Here is an 18,609-nt window from a genome sequence, read left to right as displayed (position 1 = left end):
GAATGCTTGTTAAGTGTGGAGACACCACTTCCCATCATCATATGTTTATTCCAAGCCATACTGGACACAGCTCTTACCATCCCAGGAGACCCAGGGCTGGGGACGGTCCACAGCCCTGGGTCTGTGGAGATGGGAGATGAGGCCCACAGCCAGATCACACTGTCCCACCGGGTGAGGCTGGGGAGGGCGGACCTCCAGCCAGTCTAGCCAAGCCTGCCCAGCGCCATATCACAGTCCTAGGAAACCCGTGCTGGCTAGCCCTGAACTTGGACGTGTCGGCAGCAGTCGGGCTCACAGTATTTTATATTTTCCAGTCTCAGGACAGCGGGCAATCCTGGGTAGCCTCTGTACTAGAATGGCCCATGTGGTTCTCTGGGAGTGGCCAGCATGTCGCCACCGATTTCCAAGTTATGACTCAATTCTGGCCCTGGGACTCTGTCCATTCTGGTGATGGAGCCCAGGGCTGAGACTGTGGCTGCAGCCCTGCCTGCTTGCTCTTAGGAGATATGCAGGACTGGGGATTCAAGTTCTCTCAACCTGAAGATGGCCTGCTGCAGACCACGGCACTGTCCCAGCCACGCCTGTCATATAGAGAGTCTGCATTGAACTCTCCAGGCTGTGAGGTAAAGGCCAACGCTTGGCTTTCTGGCTGTGGCATGTAGGCACCTGATGGGCCATTGGTAGACAGCACATCAGTCAGCACGCTTGGCCATATCTGTAGGAAGTGAAGCTGTGTTGGGGGAGTCGGCTGTGGAGACATGCTCTCCCATGGGCATGGGCAGTCTCCAGGGATGCTCCCTGCAGCCTGGTGCTGACACTGGAGAAGTTGGTTCCCGCCATGCCCTTGTTCACACAGCACTGAGCAGGAAGGACCATAGGAACAGAGGTATGTGGAAAGACATCAAAGATGTATGTAAAGGTGAGAAGAATGTGTCTCAGGATGGTTTGCAAAGTGTGAATCCATCCTTTAAAATGAAAACATCACACGCGCATGCGCACACAGACACACACACTTTCCACATGCCTGTGTATCCCTTTAGGAAAATTCTGGAGTGATTATTTTAAATGTGTGCTTCCTCTTAGAAGATTGAGGGTGGAAGGCAGGGATGGGTTAGGGGAGAGGGTGGGGAATTTGGTTTTTCATCTTCTCCCTTTCAGGATTATTTGAATTCATTTCCCTTAAGCACATACTTTTGTTCTGAAATCTGAGTACAATGACAACAATAAAACTATTAAAAAACAAAACTTTGGCCCTTTGAAGCCTGTCCTTTGGCTTGGCCAGGATGTGGTAGCAGCTGGTAGATGAAGCCTGAGCTGAAGGAGAAGTGGGTCCTGCCAGAGGAAGCAGGGTCCCATCCCCAGATTGTAGACCATGGCTGGAGGCGATAAGAGGGTCAGAAACGCTGGATGGTAAACGTCCCAGAAGGTGCAAAGAGACCCCTTCGTTGTCTCTGGTCCTCTGTGTCCCCTCGCTGCATTCCTCTTAGGTGGCTTCTAGAGGGACATCTTACATGATACACTGAGGATCCAGGCATACTCTGCTGTCCCAAAGACAAAGCCGAAAGCCCGACGCCGGGCTGGCATCTCCAAAAAGTTTTGTAGGAGGAACAGCCAGTCAGTACTCTGATCCCCTATGCTGGTAACAAACGTAACAAAAGCCTCGTTTTCTTCTATTCTTTTTGCCCTTAACATTATGTGGAACACTCAATTTGAATAGTGGCTCTTTGAAGACAAAGGTGTCAGGGAGTGGAGATGAGGGTGAAAGTTGGCCTGAAAAAGATTCAAGATTTGTTCTAAAATTTAGTTTTGTATACTCCTAGCAAAGGAAATGGTGCTTCCAGTCCTTTACACGATTATTCCTTTGGTTTATGTTAAACCTGGAGTGTTCCAAACAGAGATTAGGGCATTTAAAGAGTTGTGCCATTTTCTCTAAAGATTTGAAGAATACTTTTTCTGTGTTTTGCTGTTTTTGCAGTAAATACCCAGTCATATCAGTTTTCATTTTCCATTTCTAAAATAGAGAGAAGTTGGCAGTTAGTTGTATTATAAGGATGTGCATTTAGCAAAACAGAAGTTGATGTTCTTGATGCAAAATATGAGGAATGTGTTCTGAATCATCCCCTTTTCCCATGAAACTATTCCTTGTTATGCCCTGTTCCCAAAAAAGAAAAACAGATTTGAGTCAAACTCTATGAAATTGCCATTATCATAGATGAAAAAAAAGTTCCGATATCAGCGATTTCATAGGAGTGCACCTAATCTGTGTGAAATACTCGCTTGAAAAACAGACAAATACTTAATATCTAACTTTCTTTTTTCAAACTACCTGGTTCTTTCTTCCCTGGGATTTATCCTGAATGTGGACTGAGCCCTGGTTTACAGTGTCCTATAGATAAAAACCACTCTATAAATATGTGCCCTCTTAGATCTCCTCTAGTTGGGAATGCTGTTGAATGGGCCTGGAGGAAAGTCTGTCTAAAGCAGGCCGTCCTGTCCTTTAGGGCCCCTCTCCTTCATTCTTTTGCTGAGTTTTTGTTTGTTTGTTTGTTCTTTCTCTCTTCTTCGGCACTCATTCTAAATTATTGGTTATGTACTGTGAATTGTTGTCTGTTTTGGTCTCCACGGGAAGAGTCAGCCTGTGGGAGAGCGGGAGTTGTGAGGCCTGCATCAGCGTCTCCTCTCCGCCTCCATCCCTGGGACCTGAGACGGTTCTCCTTGCCTCCTGGACCACTGTGTGTCCTCTGCAAAATGGGGGACTGGAGCCAGTTGAGCTTATGCGATGTTCAGGCTCCTGGGGCCCTACTGGACGTTTTCTTCCTGATCATCTATAATGTTTGTTGAAGCAGAGAAACAACAAATATCCTCTGTAGACATCCTTTCCCTGCCTGGGAAACGAGGCTCATCCATATCCATGTGTCAGTGCAAATGTCAATCACGGGAAATCACACTGATTGAATGCTTTAAATTTACCCAACACCTCCGTAAGCATTTTTTCTCATTTCAACTTTATAAGACCCCAGTGAGGAAGATACAGGCAAGCATCTTAAGTTCTCAGGGAGCTGAGACTCAGAGAGTTTCAATAACCAAACAGAAGTCCCATGAAAGCCAGACCTGGTGTAGGGTAGGAGCTTCCCCACTGTTCTGGAGAGTGGACAGTCTATATTCTGAGTTTTATTTACACCACCCCCCCCAGAAATTGTTTTTTTCTGAGTAATTGTACACAGTACAAACTCATGCACTGGAGACATGAGGAACCACAGAACTTTGTTGGTTGAATTATAATTTACTTGAGGAATTATTCACTTCCTGTTGATAAGCTAATTAAACAATTTTCTCATCTCAGTTGCCCAAAACACTTTTCATAGGTAAAGCTTTATTTGAAACATAGGCAGTAAGTAGATTAAACAGAAATTGGTGAGAAGTTTCTTTCATTTTTCTAAGTAAAATGACATCACACCTCCTAAATCCTTCCATTTAAATCCTTGCTTGCTCGCTGTCTGCAGTTCTTTATGTTTGTGGGGCGCTATCCATGCCCTTGGCCATATGGGCACTTGGGGCTGTGCACACCTGTTTCTAGAAGATGTTTCAGTTTACAAAATAACACTGTGAGCTTATTTAGCATATTAGATTCCACACACATTGTTATTTTATTCTCACAACAACCTTTTAAGCTAAGCCAAAATCATGTTCTTTAACCTCATTTTACTCCTGAGGAAAGAGTGTAAAGAAGGTGACTTGCTGTGGAAACTGTCTTCTCGTTGGTCAAACCAGAGCTGTACCCTGGGTCAACTGATTTCCAGTCACGGTGTGTTAGTATCTCCTGTGCACTGACTTGGTTTAATAACTTTATTTACTTATCATTTATCATCTTTTCATGGTTTTGTATTTTCAATGGTGAACTAGGTGGGTCTAAATAGGTCTTGTTGCTGTTCAGTCGCTAAGTCATGTCCGACTCTTTGTGGCCCCATGGACTGCAGCACACCAGGCTCCCCTGTTCTTCACCATCTCCCGGAGTTTGCTCAAACTCATGTCCTTTGAATTGGTGATGCCAGACTCTAAATAATCCTAAAATCAACACACAAAGATATGTTTGCTCCTCATGAGGATTTTGACAAAGTGATGGAAGGTCTCTGTGGACATTTCCAGCAGGGAGAGGATCCCAGGGTTGCTGAGTACAGAGGCTCAAGCCAGTGATTGATGGCTCAGCAGCCACTGCTCAAACATGGGGGCTTTTAGGCAAATCAGATGCGCTCTTACGAGCTGTCACAGTGGCGGCAAGGCAAGGCTGCGTTCCAGCAAGCATGTGGGTGGCCATTCCACTCACTCTCTTACAGTCCTGACTTTTTACCTTGTTCCACTGCACACGCCGGGGCTGTGCTTTATTCTCTCATATCTTCACAGGGAGCTCCTACTGATCGACCTGACCCCAGGATATTTACAATCATGGTCCCTACTGTTTCCATTATTCCTTTTTCTGCATCGTATATGAAGCAGTGAAAACTGCTGAGATGCTGGCATGTAGCTCAGCACAGGGACCAGACAGACAGAAGCACACCTAGCATCTCAGCAAGTTCTAGTTGGTCTTGTTCCCAATAGACGGAGCGGATAAATTTGAAGAAAAGTGACTTGGATACATTTTCACATGAACTGAGCAGAGGGATGACAGCCCTTCACTGGACAAGTCCCAATTCTTTCTGACCCTCTCATGGGTCCTGCATACCTGACTGTCTAGATCGATCCCAGAGTTCTCCAAAGTTATCCTCAGGAAGCCCAGAATTAAAAAAAAAAAAAAAAAAAGAAAGAAAGAAACAATAATACAGGAATTCAGTCTAGTTTCTCAACCTTCTGCTTCCACCTGTCACCATGGCAGCTGGTTAATCAGAAAGGTGTACATGCACACCCCTCACTGTGCATCTTTCAGGATCCCATCACTTTGTTAAGCTGGGGTCCCCAGAGTCAGTTCTGTGGGAGCTCCCCGGGGGTCTTCACAGAAGCAAGTGGTCTGAGTCTCTGGCGTTTCAGCCTCCTTACCCTGCAGTGTCCCCACTTCACCTACGAGACAGGTTTCATGTATTAAAGTTCTGTGTAAGAACTAGAGATTTTCATCCATAGTGAAGTCAGACAGAGAAGATAGGTATCATATGATATAACTTATATGTATAATCTAAAAAAAAATGATACAAATGAACTTATTTACAAAACAGAATCAGACCCACAGACTTATGGTTACCAAGTGTTGTTGTTGTTTGGTCACTAAGTTGTGTCCGACTCTTTGCAACCCCATGGACTGTAGCCTGCCAGGCTCCTCTGTCCCTGGGATTTCCCAGGCAAGAATACTGGAGTGGGTTGCCATTTCCTACTCCAGAGGATCTTCCTGACCCAGGGATCAAACCTGTATCTCCTGCATTGGCAGGCAGATTCTTTACCACTGAACCACCTGGGAAAACCATAGTTACCAAAAGGGGGGATAAATTAGGAGTTTGTGATTAACAGATACATGCTACTGTATATAAAATGTATAAACAGCAGGACCCTACTGTACAGCATGGAGAACTATACTCAATACCTTGTAATAACCTATAATGGAAAGGAATCTGTAAAAGAATGTTATGTGTGTGTGTAAGTGAATCACTGTGCTGTACATCTGAAACTAATACAATACTATAAATCAACTATATCTCAATATTAAATGTCGATATTATTGAATATTAATATTAAATGTCAATACAAATATTTTAATTATATATTAAATAATTTAATTAATATTAAAATGTCAATATAATTTAATATGTCAATATTAAAAAGCAGAGACATTACTTTACCAACAAAGGTCCATCTAGTCAAAGCTATGGTTTTTCCAGTAGTCATGTATGGATGTGAGAGTTGGACTATAAAGAAAGCTGAGCGTCAAAGAATTGATGCTTTTGAACTGTGGTGTTGGAGAAGACTCTTGAGAGTCCCTTGGACTGCAAGGAGATCCAACCAGTCAATCCTAAAGGAAATCAACCATGAATATTCACTGGAAGGACTGATGCTGAAGCTCTAATACTTTGGCCACCTGATGTGAAGAACCACTCATTGGAAAAGGCCCTGATGCTGGGAAAGATTGAAGGCAGGAGGAGAAGGGGACGACAGAGGATGAGATGGTTGGATGGCATCACCGACTCAATGGACATGAGTTTGAGTGAACTCTGGGAGTTGGTGATGGACAAGGAGGCCTGGCATGCTGCAGTCCATGGTGTCACAAAGAGTCGGACACAACTGAGCAATTGAAGTAACAATACGTCAATAATTTTAAAAAGATTATTCTTACCTAAAAAGAAAACAAAAAAAGAGTCCTCTGACAAACTCCCTAAAGTCCTCAAGATTTGAAGATGATTACTTTAGGAAATCAGAAGGAGAAAAAAGAGTCATCAGGTGGTTCATAGGCCTCCTGCAGGCTCCTATTCAGAGCTCTTTGCACTTATGAAGTAGGTGAAAGTAACACTGAGTCTTCCTTCAGCTGTTGCTCCTTTTAAAGTGGTCTACTTAGGGCAATGAGATTATTACTGATGTCATGCACATTTAGTGTAACACAAGAACTGCGATCAGTTTCCCTCTGGCTTTTGGTTTTTCCCTGGGAAATTCTTACCACGCTGCCCCCTCTCTAACGCTCCATCTTATATTGGCTATCCAAATATATCCAATAATGCTCTTTCTGAAAATATGCCAGTTGAGGTAATTACAGCTAAGCTGAGATATTAAACTGTGATGTCTCTTTGCCAGAGAATGCTATACTCTTCCCCAAAGCCGAGGTGCCTGGCAGTTTCTGTTTTAATTATTCCCCGAAGGGTCATCTCCTGTGCTGGGAATACTCCCACTGCACCTGCCTGTCCCCTGAAGGGCTGTGTTGGTCTTTCAGGTGGTTTATGCAAAGACGCAATACAGTTTCCCACTCTGCCTCGCCCTGTCTCCCAGACATGCTTTCTTCATCATCAGTACACTTTCCTGCAGGCCTGGGCTTCTGGGTGGGACTATCCTCTGTCTGTGAAGCCAGCTTGCCAGCCCAGCCAGCAGCACACAACCCCAGCCTGTCCCTTTCCCACTAATCTTCTTTGATGCTCCTCATCCCTGTGTGTCTTCCATGGCAGCGCTCATGGGCTATTCTGCCTCTGCTAGGGGCCTCACTAGCTCTTTCCCTGCCTGGGTTTATTGTCTCCTGACTCAATTTTAGGTTACATCTATCTTAGAAGATACAGGGGCTTCAATTTCACAAAAGAGGAGCATTTTCTCCCTGTCTTGGCTTCCCAGTGTTGAATTTCTGGGAGTGGGAGTGAGTTTCCCATTTCTGGAGTTTCTGGTGAAACTTACTAGATACAGGCATCCTGTAAAACCCTATCTCACTGGTAAATCCTACTTTGTGAAGCAACTTCTGGAGTTGCGTGGGTTCTATTTCATTTTCATATTTTGAAGATAAGAATTGCTAGTAGAAGACTCACCATGCACATGGGGTGGGAATTGTGTGAATTCCTTGTCCATCCTTCTTTCGTTTCCCGACCCCACTGAGTTAATCAAATTGGGCAGTTGGCTAAATATTCTCTGGCTCTGGAAAGTGAACAGACCCAGAATGTGTCGCTGTGAGTAGGATGCCCAGTCTGGTGACCTTAATACAGAGGTGTGATGAACAGGCTTGTCGGAGGGTAAGGTGGAACAAACGTACAGGCAAAATTTGGCCTGACACATGAAGAGTCTTAAAAACATTCATGCCTTTTGACCGGGCCATAAAATTCCCCAGGGTTTATACTGTGGTGATTCTTAAGAACATGGGCAAAGGCTGGCTATTAGGAGGTTTACCACTGTGTTGTTTCACTGAAAAAAAAAAAAAAAAAAAAAAAATTGAATACAATCTAGGTTCAAAAGCAGAAAAAGGATTTAAATAAATCCTACTGTGCCAATGCAATCAAGTGTTATACAGACATCACAGATAAGAGTCATGGAAGCAAGGCTATGCTGCTAAGTCGCTTCAGTCATGTCCAACTCTGTGCGACCCCATGGACGGCAGCCCACCAGGCTCCCCCGTCCCTGGGATTCTCCAGGCAAGAACACTGGAGTGGGTTGCCATTTCCTTCTCCAAGCAAGGCCATAAGAATGTCTAAAAACTAGTTTATTTTGATCAAGAAGGTATGTCACCACATATTATCCATAGTATATAAGTGTCTGTGTGTGTATACACACGCACACACATCACAATTTTAATAGTGGGTGATCTCTAGGTGATTGAGGGCTTCCCTGGTGGCTCAGAGGTTAAAGCGCCTGCCTTCAATGCGGGAGACCTGGGTTCGATCCCTGGGTTGGGAAGATCCCCTGGAGAAGGAAATGGTAACCTACTCCATATGCATTTTTCATGTCTCTGTTGTCTCATGTTTTGGTGTGGCAATGATATTCTTTTATAAACAGGATAGCAGGTTCCAATCCCCACAGAGAAGCATAAACTCAGTCCATAACTTGAAGCGAAGCCATGTTGCTGGTGGGTTGCAGTGACCACCACCCTCAGGGCTGACCACGTCCCCAGAAACTCCAGCTCTTGCTTATGTCCTCAGGGAAGGAGAGCCCGCCAGTGAGTGACACCCCAGATGACAGCGATGAACCCATGCCTGTCCCTGAAGACCTCTCTACCACGTCTGGAGGCCAGCAGAGCTCCAAGAGTGAGCGCGGACTGGGTAAGTGGGCCGCCCGCCTCTCACTCACAGGCCGTCACGGGCTCGAGGCCAGCACCCTTGTCTCTCTACGTCCCTCCAAAGACCACAATGAGCGTGTGTGAGTCCCGTCACCTGCGGTTTCCCCTCAGCCCCCATGTGAAGGGAACACGCAGTGCAGGGCGGGGCCCCGTGGTGGGGCTCTCAGCCCCACGTGGGGTGCAGTGTGGCCGAGCTGAAGAGCATCCCTGAAGGCGGGCACGTCACTGGTCCCCCATCCTCAGAGCACTGCAGCAATGTGCAGTTTACGGATTGTACTCACAGATGGGAAATTTATCCACTTCATGTGTTATGGCAGTAGGGCTATTTATTTTCATAGCTTTGATGTAGAAGGAGCCAAACCTGGCCCTTCTGTGTTATCCCTCTCAGACATTCACATACCTTTCCCACAGAACAATGGGTGTGGAGGTATTTGCAGTCTCTCCCCTGGTGAGCCTGCCTAGGCTATGGAGTCCATGGTGAGAAGTCTGAATCCACCCTCTCTAGGAAAACGGAGACCCAGAGAAGTTCAGGGAATTATCCAGGGTCACAGAGCAGAGTCAGAAGCAGACACCATTTCTGACTAAAGACTGGTGTTTATTCCAGTAGACCCTGTTCTCATCAGCTAATGAGTCAGCAGTTCCTTGGAATACCTATTTTCTTTTGCATTTTATAAAGAACCAAGTGTGAAGTTGAGAGCCCCTTATCTGCAGCAAAGAGTGTCCTGAGCGGTGCATAGGTGGCCATGAGACCGGACAGGCAGGAGAGATCTCACAGCATCAGCTTGTAAGACCCACAGCCGAGGAGGGCACTTGTCTGAAGTTCTGAAACTCACAAGTTATTTTCCTGTAGGACATCCTGATGTGATGACAGAGAAATGTATTTTGTATGTTTTCATGTGCCTTGGAAACCAGATAGACTCTGGGTAATTTTTTTTAAACTTAGCTATATAGTTCGCTGAACAAACGGGGATAGTGGCTAAAGTCTTGTGACATAGGTGAACCAAGAAAACAAGGGCATTTCTGAATTCCTTTTCCCTGTTAGATAGTGGCTACTGTATGTGGGCAAGTAGATGAAGAGTGTGCCCTCTTTCTATACACATCCTCTCGGGGTTTCCCAAAGCTAGGACGCAGAAGAGCATGCATTGTTGTAATTGATGTATTTGTGTTTAAGATTGTCTTCTGTTTATTGCAAGAGATACTGGTTTGTCATTCACTTGTACTGCTGCAGTTTCCTTTCAAGACACGTTTACAGAAATTAAAAGATCAAATTTAAATAAAAACATTAGGACAATGAGGGTGTGTATACATGATAAAGACTTCGAAAACCTCAGGGACTGACTGAAAGGCAGAAGAAATTATGTGGATAGGTACAGGTTAACCGTTTAAATGAGCGGAGAGCGCAGACACCAGGGTTAGGACTCTGGGGTCACTATGGAGAAACTGGGGAGACCCCCCCACTCCCCGAAATCCCCGCAGCTGACAGCCAAGGTCACCTGGGGCGTCCAGTAGAGAACTGAAAGTCGGGCTGGTTCCTGGAGAGTGAAGAACAGTCCTCCTGGTGCAGTCAAGCAAGTTTTTGTTATAAATGCCCTCACAGCCTAAATACACCTCCTCCCGTAAACTTCAGGTTGTGGGAGCTCTGCGCTGGTAGGAGGTCACCGAGCCCCTGGCTCCCAGGCTTCGTTCTCTGGGTGAGACGCGGTCTGGGTCCTAAAGGAGTCCCTGCAGGTGTGGCTGGTGGAGCCTGGGTGAGGTGAGGGGTGGGGTCGGGGCGGCCTGAGATCTGCGGGCTCTTCTCTGCCTCCCCACCGCCATGGGACACGACGCTCACTCCTTTCCGCATCCGATTTCTAAACACTGAATTTTAGAGTTGTAAAACTTCAGACATCTGAGAGCCATCTTTCCTTGGCTTGTGAATGGCAGCTGCCACGGGGACAGGCAGGGAAAGAGGTTGGCAGTGGTGGAGGGGACAGGGAAAGAGGTTGGCAGTGGGGGAGGGGACAGAGGAGTGACGGGTCACTCCCGGGAAAGCAGGAAGGACAGAAGCACAGATGGGGAGTGGGGGAGTGGCGGGGGCGGGGGGTGGGGAGTGGGGGGGCGGGGGAAGGTTTGTGGAGACAGGTGAGCGAGGGAGGGAAGCCCTGAGACCAGGGAGCACAGAAAAGCACCAAGGAAATGGGCTCCCCTTCACACTGGGCGCTGAGCTTTAGGCACTCGGCTTTCTGGCTGTTGAAGAGTCAGCCAGCTCAGGTGCGCAGTGAAGGCTGCCTGGGCAGCACTGAGAGCATGAAGTACGTTATGTTGATAGCATTACGGTGATGGTGGTTTAGTTGTTCAGGCGTGTCCGGGTCTTATGATCCCATGAACTGTAGGCCGCCAGGCTCCTCTGTACAGGGGATTCTCCAGGCAGGAATACTGGAGTGGGTTGCCATTTCCTTCTCCAGGGGATCTTCCTGACCCTGGGTTTGAACCCAGGTCTCCTGCATTGCAGGCAGATTGTTTACCAACTGTGCCACGAGGGAAGCCCTTGATAGCATTAGGACTTAAAAGATGAAGGGATTAGTAGCTGAAAGGAAATGCACTTTAAGGCCTATTTCATCAGCACACTGGGAAGAAGGCAAAGAACCCAGGGCCTGAGACCCACAACAGGAAGCAGGGCCCCTCCCTAAGCGGGCCCCTCCCTGCCAGGGCTCCTCCCTGAACGGCAGCAGGAGCAGCGTAGCGGGGAGAGAAGGGCCTCGGGGGAGGCGCAGGGGCTGTAGAGGGCAGGGCTGGGCGGAGGCCGGCCCTGGAGACCCTGCACCTGGGCGAGGAAGGGTGGAGTTGGGCCCCTCCCCTCCAGGTTCTTACCTCCCTCATTTCAAACTGGCCAGAGCATTGGAACTCAGCTCGTCTCACAGGATAGTCTCCAGGGTTAACTGAAAACACGCACACAGGCTTTGCTGAAGACAACAGCAAAGACACAAGTAGAAACACAGTAAGAGGCAGAAAAAGGTCTCTTAAAGATTTTTAAAGGAGTCTGTTGTAGCTTCCCTGGAGAGAAGGAAAGAGAATGTATAAGATTTGCAGAACCAGGAATAGAAGAGGAATTTATTAATTAAAAAAAAAAAAGTGATCCAGAGAATAGGCAAGCTGAAAACAGAGCCAAGAAGATGGGGAGGAATCCGTTAGGAGAGGGCAAGACCAAGAGAGAGACTGAGGTGCCAGCCACTCCTAGACCAAGATCAAGTTGGGGGTGCTGGCTCCTCCATTGGGAACATCAGAGAGAAATGGCGAGAGGGTAAAAGATGGTAAAATATGTGAAAGTCTTTGGTGATAATAGACCACCAGGTGTCTGTTTTAGGAAAAAAAAAAAAGATGCTTTTGAAAAACTCAGAGCCCCCACTCCCAGTCCTAGACAAGTGTGACCTCAACCAGGAGAACAGACGAGAGCAATGAACAAGTTGTTGGGAAAGAGTAGAAACCATCCCCTTAAGATGGGGAGAAGTGTCTCACTCACTGGTGGAGGGTCGTTCTCAGAAATAAGAAGAGTAATGGTTTTGTACCGCAAGACTTCCCTCCGTGTTGACGGAGCTGCTCTAGGACTGTGTGCCAAGGTGAGCTCCTGAATTAAAAAAAAAAAAAGATATGGGAAAGAGGTGTCGAGGCAATAACTTGTCAGGACAAGGGGTCTGAATAAGAGGAAGCGAGGATCTAATGTACAATGTGAAGGATTTAAGCTAGACACAGGAGAGAACTTCCTGGCCCTGAAGGATTCAGTATTTAGTCATCAGGACAGTCTATTCAATCAGATGCTAGCTTGTTCTTCTGAAGTGGTCTCTTTAATAATGAGAGAAATCTCGCCTCTCTGAAGTGGTTGTGTATGAAACTGCTAAAAGGAGGATGTACCCAGTGACCTCCTACGGCAACCCCCAAATTTACCCACTCATCCATGGCAGGTGCCTTCGAGAAGTGGAAAATGGGTCAAGAGTCTTCTGACAGCTGTTGACCAGGGGCAATTAAAAGTGTCTCACATAGAAATGATGCCAAGACTGGCATCTAACAGAGCAGATAAGTGCTGTTAGTGAAGGAATGAAAAACTTTTTTTCTTCCTTTATTCAATAATCTATAGTTTCTTTCTTCCTTTGAGCATGGATTTTTGCCTATCACTGTTTTGTTCTCCTTTTGCTTGTGTGTGGGCTTCCCTTGTGGCTCAGTTGGTAGAGAATCTGCCTGCCATGCCAGAGACCTGGATTCAATCCCCGGGTTGGGAAGATCCCCTGGAGAAGGGAACGGCTACCCACTGCAGTATTCTGGCCTGGAGAATTCCATGGACTGTATAGTCCATGGGGTTGCAAAGAGTCAGACATGACTGAGCGACTTTGACTTTGCTTGTGTGAGTGGCCTTGTCCTAAAATTGGGTAGGGGTCCTCTAGCTCTCTGATGCTGTCAGTGAGCACACAGTCCTGGAGTGGAGGCGGGCTGCAAGCTGGCTGATCCCAGCAGAAAATCAGGCTGTGAATAAGGTGAATCAGGTTGTGAATAAGGTGGGGGGTAGGAGCCCTCACCCCCTTTGACTGTAGATGGTGGGCAGGGGGAGGGGAGGCTTACCTGGCTGGAGCAGGGAGAGGCCATGGGTAGAGAAGAGAGGTTCGGGGCCGGAAAACCAAATGACACCCTGAGAGAGATGCCTGGCAAGTTTAGGATTTAGAATGGAATCACAGGGAAAACCCAGGGGCAGAAGCACAGCAATGCCCTGGGACTGAAAAGGAGAGATGATTGACAGGAGCCACATGGGGTGGTTGAATTAGCAGAGGACCAAAGACTTGCGGTTGAGGAAGACTTTCCAAAAGGCTCAGCTCTGTGGACAGACAGTCAGGATGACCTTGTGTAGTAGTCATTCTAATGCTGAGAGAGATGTGAGGGGTGGATGCCTCTAAATATGGGGTACTAATGTGTGTTTGTACAAGCTCCTCCATGTTCTAGAATGTTCTTCCTTCACCTCTACTCACTTTCATGACCTCATCTCCAAAGAGGGAGGGAGGTGACAGCCAGCCTTTCCTGGTGGTTTATTGTAGGCCCTGATTCCTGCAGGTTGCATCCTCCAGCGTGGGGTTTAGAGCATTCTTGAAGCTGAATTCTCACACCTCGAGTCCTTCGCTTGGAAGGCTTTGACCATGATTTGATTTACCCTGGTAGAAAAAGAAAAGGGAAAAAAAAAGTAGAAAAAAATCTGACTTTCTTCCCTGTGGCATCCAGGAAAATGATTAAGTGTGTCTACACATAAATTTTTTTTTTGATCCATTCACTCAAAATAAGCATTCCTTCACTCCTTCGTGAGTTGCAGGACTGGAGTGTAAATTGTAAGAGGATTCATATGTTTTTCCCTGGTGCTTCTGTTACCAGATCTCTCTTTAGTTCTAGGGAAGACACCAAGCCAGTCCGGAGGGGAAGAGTGGGTGAGGATGGGTGGAGGGCATTAATGCAGCCTGGGAATGAGAGATGCTGGAGAGACCTTTTCATGATGGAAAACCATGGGGCTTGAGTCTAATTGGAGCTGGGGCACTGGCGTCTGAGTACGGATGCTGCACCCGCTTATCTAATCAGCAGTTAGAGGAAGTCGTTTTTATCTGTGCAATGCATCTCCTCTGAACCGAGAAACCCTGCTTGAGCTCAGGAGAATTATTATCTGGCAGCATCTGAGCACTGGCTGCAGCTGAGCTCAAGCTCGCTCTGATGGGATGTGTGCTGTGAGAATCTCACAGAGAAAACCATCCAGGCCCGAGCTCCGTCCAGGGTCCAGGTTTCTCAGTTTCCAGTCTTCTTCTGAGGAACAACTCAAAGTGTGTCATTTCCATTCGTGTTCGCCTCTCTGTTGCAGTTACTTAGTCCTTTTCATAGTTGACACCCTGCTCAGTGCTTTGGGAGCCAAACCCAGAGGAGACCAAAATCCTAATTTTCCTCAGTTTCCCAAAACATGAGACATGGTATCAGAGAAAAATCATTTTGCCTACTCCCAAAATCTTTTAAGTTTGAAAAGAGGGGCTCTTATGATGTAACAGTTTCATTGCTGCCCGTTTAAAACTAAATGTTAAGTTTTTCCTGACCTCGGTTTTGTAGGTCAGTGCCAAACATTTGGAAATCATGGTCTTTGCGGACCATTAGGACACATTGGTACATTAAACTAAACTGGAGACTGTGTGCTGCATGGGGTGCCATCCTATCCTGGGTTTTGGTATAGAAGGTGGGGCCAGATGGCAGAGGCTTAGGAATCTTCCTGGGGGAAAACTGAAACTGGAGTGTGTGTGTGTAATGCCTGTAGTGTGTGTGTGTGTGTCTGTGTGTCCTGAGTGGCAGTTGACAAGACCCCACAGTTGGTCACTCTGGGGAGCATCTCTCTGCTGGGACCCGGCTGCAGGGACTCTGCTGCCCCCTTGCCTTCTGGCCCTGGCAGGTGGCTTCCCGGTTGGGGAAGGCCATCACCTTGCCCATCGCTGTCACATAGGACGAGCGAAGCAGGGTGAGGCAGGCTGCGAGGTGGAGGGCATCTGTGCGGCTGCTGTGGGTGGCACCGTCATTTGCATCAGGCGAGTTCCCTGGGAGACACCCTGGGGATCTGGAGATGGGCTGGCCAGGTGCTGGGGTCACCTCCTGGCTGGTGACTTCAGGGAGAAGCACCGAGGTAGTGACCTCACAGAACGCCTAAAATTCCCAAGAAAGAAAGCAAACTCAGGGAGCAGCGCACGATCAGCGTGGGAAGACAGAAAAGTGTCAGGGTCCTTCCCAGCGGCGGGAGAGACTGGGATGCAAAGAAAGGCCTGGCTGGAGGATGGAGGGGTCGTGATGCCCCCACAGAAGTGAGGGCGGGCCCGCCAGAAGGTCAGGGATGAGGGGTCACACACTGCCCTGTTCTGCCCTGTGGGGGCCGCTGTGTCCTTGCCTGCTTGTCCTTGGAGGTCAGTGACCATAGTGCTGGAAGTTGTCAAGGCATGTGTGGCTCCAAGCAGAGCCTCCTGGAGGTCAGGCTGCCCTGGGCCCTGCCCTGCAGGCACCTCCCCCATAGAGGTCACTGTAGGATTTGGGACCATACCGTTTAGGTTGACTTTGTGCTTTGTTTGGACTTGAGTTTCTCTAACTCTTAAGAAATGAAGAAATTCCATCCAAAAGGAGTAATATTGACCAAGTCCTTCTCCCTGGCAGGCTGATGCAGCCGCTGCCTTGAAGAGCTGAGCAGTTGAAGCCTGAAGCCCAGTGACCATAAGGGACTGCATAGCACATTCATGGGACTTCAGGGCTCCTCCATGGAAAGCACAAAGGCTGGTTCCCAGCTGGGCTGTGGGGGGCTGATGGGGAGACTCAGGGAGCTGAAGGTCTCACAGGGGCGAGGAGGTGTCACGTTTGACCTTAGGAAATGGTGGTAGGTGGGTGAAGGGGACGGGGTGGGCACAGTCCCAGCAAGGCCCCTGGGTTCTGGGAGGGGGGTGTGGGTTTCAGAGGGACCCTGCAAAGTGTTTCCTCCGGAGCTGAGGGCTGGAGTGACCATCGGGGACAGCACACAGCGTGTGTCCACGTGGCGTGGGCATGTGAGGGAAGTGGCTAGGGCTGCCCCGTGGCAGTTAGGGTGGCAGGGATTCTCTTGGAACAGCATGGGAAATGGACACAGAGTTGGCAGTTGGGGTGGACTTGAAGTTCATTGACAGTGTGTGGCCTGTCCAGCTGTGCTGAGGGATGCTGCGCTCCAGGGCTTTGGGAGTAAATGTGTAAGACTGTCTGAGAGAGAGAGAGCAAGGGAGGAGGCAAAGACTGAGCCGTTTGATTCAGATGAAATTTCTGGAAAGAAGCATGGCATGAAAGTCCACGCGGGAGGGAGGAAGACTTTAAGGAAGATGGGGAGAGCTGGCACTAGTGATAAAGAACCAGCCTGCCAATGCCGGAGACCCGGGTTCAGTCCCTGGGTTGGGAAAAACCCCTGGAGAAGAAAATGGCCACCCACTCTGGTATTCTTGCCTGGGAAATCCCATGGACAGAGGAGCCTGATGGGCTACCGTCCATGGGGTCACAAAGAGCTAGACACAGCTTACTGAGTGAGCAAGCAAGCATGGGGAAAGTAGAAGGGTGGGCTTGAAGAGGGGCTGGGAAGGGGCTTCGGGAGGATGGAGCTTCCCCAAGGCAGCTGGGCAGGGGAGGAGGCCCAGGTCAGAATGTAGGGGAGCGCGAGGGGCCGAGGGCTCAGGCAGCCCTGCGCATGAAAGAATACTGGGAGGAGAGCTGGCAGCAGCCCTGGAGGATGCTCAGTGGCCTGTGTGAGACAAGGGGGAGTTTAAGTCTGTTAGAAGGCGGGTAGGATGGAGCGAGAGGAGAGAAAGAACTAGAAAGTCACCGCCCAAGTGGTGTCCCCAGGGAAGGAGGACCAGACATGCAGGAGCTGGGCAGGGGGGCTCTGCCTCAGCCTGCCCACACCCCGGGGACCCTGAGACTGTCCCCCACTGGATTCAGTCTGCATTTGGGAGCCCCACATAAGAGGGGCCGTCCCTGACTCCCACTCCTCACCTGGCCCCGCTTACAGGGAAAGCGTGCCTCTGGGATCTGTTCACTGCCTCCTCGGCATCCGGTAGGTGTCCGAGATGTGTGGACCGAAGGAATGGGATGCTGGCCCCGCTTTCTCAGGGGGAGGGCAAGCAGGACAGTAGAGAGACCTTTTAAATTAAGGTTGAGGGAGAGGAATGTAAGGCTGTATCTGAATTTAAGGTTTGTCCCGTGGATTATTTTAGGCCCCTTTTCTCAAGAGGGACCATTGGTATTTGGGGCCCAGAGGCTTTCCCAGGCTGAGACTGCCCCCAGGGGCTACTGGGCCAGTTGTACCACACCCCAACTCATCATGCCACCCTACATCTTCAAGTTTCTCGGCTGAGAACGATTTGTCCCTGAGAACACAGTCATCCTCACGTGGCTCCGTGTGTCCATTCGCACGAACTTCACAGTCAGATGGGTGTTTTGTGGCTGATTGTTTAAGAGTTTTTAATAGAGTCAGTGGGGGCTTTCCAGGTGCATCGGTGGTAAAGAATCCACCAGCCAGTGCAGGAGGCACAAGAGTCTTGGGTTCAATCCCTGGGTTGGGAAGATCCCTTGGAATAGAAAATAGCAACCCGCTCCAGTATCGTTGCCTGGAAAATTCCACAGACAGAGGAATCTGGTGGGCTACAGTCCATGGGATTGCAAAGAGTCAACCATGACCAAGCCCACACACACACAATGGAGTCAGTAGTGTTCCAGAACTCATAGTAGTCTTTTTCAAAAAGGGAATAGCATGTAGAAAAACAGGGCCCCGGAGAGGCTGGAACAGCTGAGCCTGGCATTTCCAGCCACACTTCTAGCTTTCATTTTGTCACTCCAGAGGAGCAGGTGAACTCAGCAAAGCTGGTAATTTTTTACAAAGAGAAAGCGGCGATCATCTTATCTCCATCTCTTCTGACAACCTAAATTCAGGATCACATTGTACCTAGTTGGTTTACCAAGGGAAGCAACAACAGATTCTTATCTGCGGGAGCAGAGAGATCAACAGTAGTTTCTGTTCTAGGGTTTCTGGTCCCAGTTTTATTCTCCACTTTGTTCCATCTGTGCTGAAAGCATAGTTAGCTCTGGGTATAAAGCAGCCAACCGACATTTCGTTAACTTTCCTTCTACATGGGGTTTCAGAAAGAAATGGAAAAAAAAAAAAAAACTTTTGAGCTGTGGTTGCCAGTTACCACCTGTCCTGTCTGGTTAGGACATTTCTGATTTGGGAAGTGTAAATATAACCCAGAAAAAAAAAAAAAAGCTTCCCCTCCTTTTATGCAAAAGTAGAAAGGCTTAAGCACAGTGAGCCCTAACCATTGCCCTGTGAAGTTTCCACAGCACCAGGTTGATGAGATGAG

The 18,609-nt window shown here is 48.2% G+C and overlaps 1 protein-coding gene across 2 annotated transcripts in view; it reads left to right on the top strand.

Annotated features, from left to right (window-relative positions):
* The window catches only part of IKZF1 (IKAROS family zinc finger 1), a 98,144-nt gene that overhangs the window by 14,890 nt on the left and 64,645 nt on the right, over positions 1–18,609 (top strand). For both annotated transcript variants that reach the window (XM_055589664.1, XM_055589663.1), the window contains exon 3: positions 8,580–8,699. In XM_055589664.1, the coding sequence (XP_055445639.1) occupies positions 8,580–8,699 (120 nt within the window). The remainder of the gene's footprint in view (positions 1–8,579; positions 8,700–18,609) is intronic.

The sequence above is a fragment of the Bubalus kerabau genome, chromosome 8 (genome assembly GCF_029407905.1).
Source record: "Bubalus kerabau isolate K-KA32 ecotype Philippines breed swamp buffalo chromosome 8, PCC_UOA_SB_1v2, whole genome shotgun sequence".
In the NCBI taxonomy this organism is placed as follows: domain Eukaryota; kingdom Metazoa; phylum Chordata; class Mammalia; order Artiodactyla; family Bovidae; genus Bubalus; species Bubalus kerabau.
This window is presented reverse-complemented; position numbering and strand designations above follow the sequence as displayed.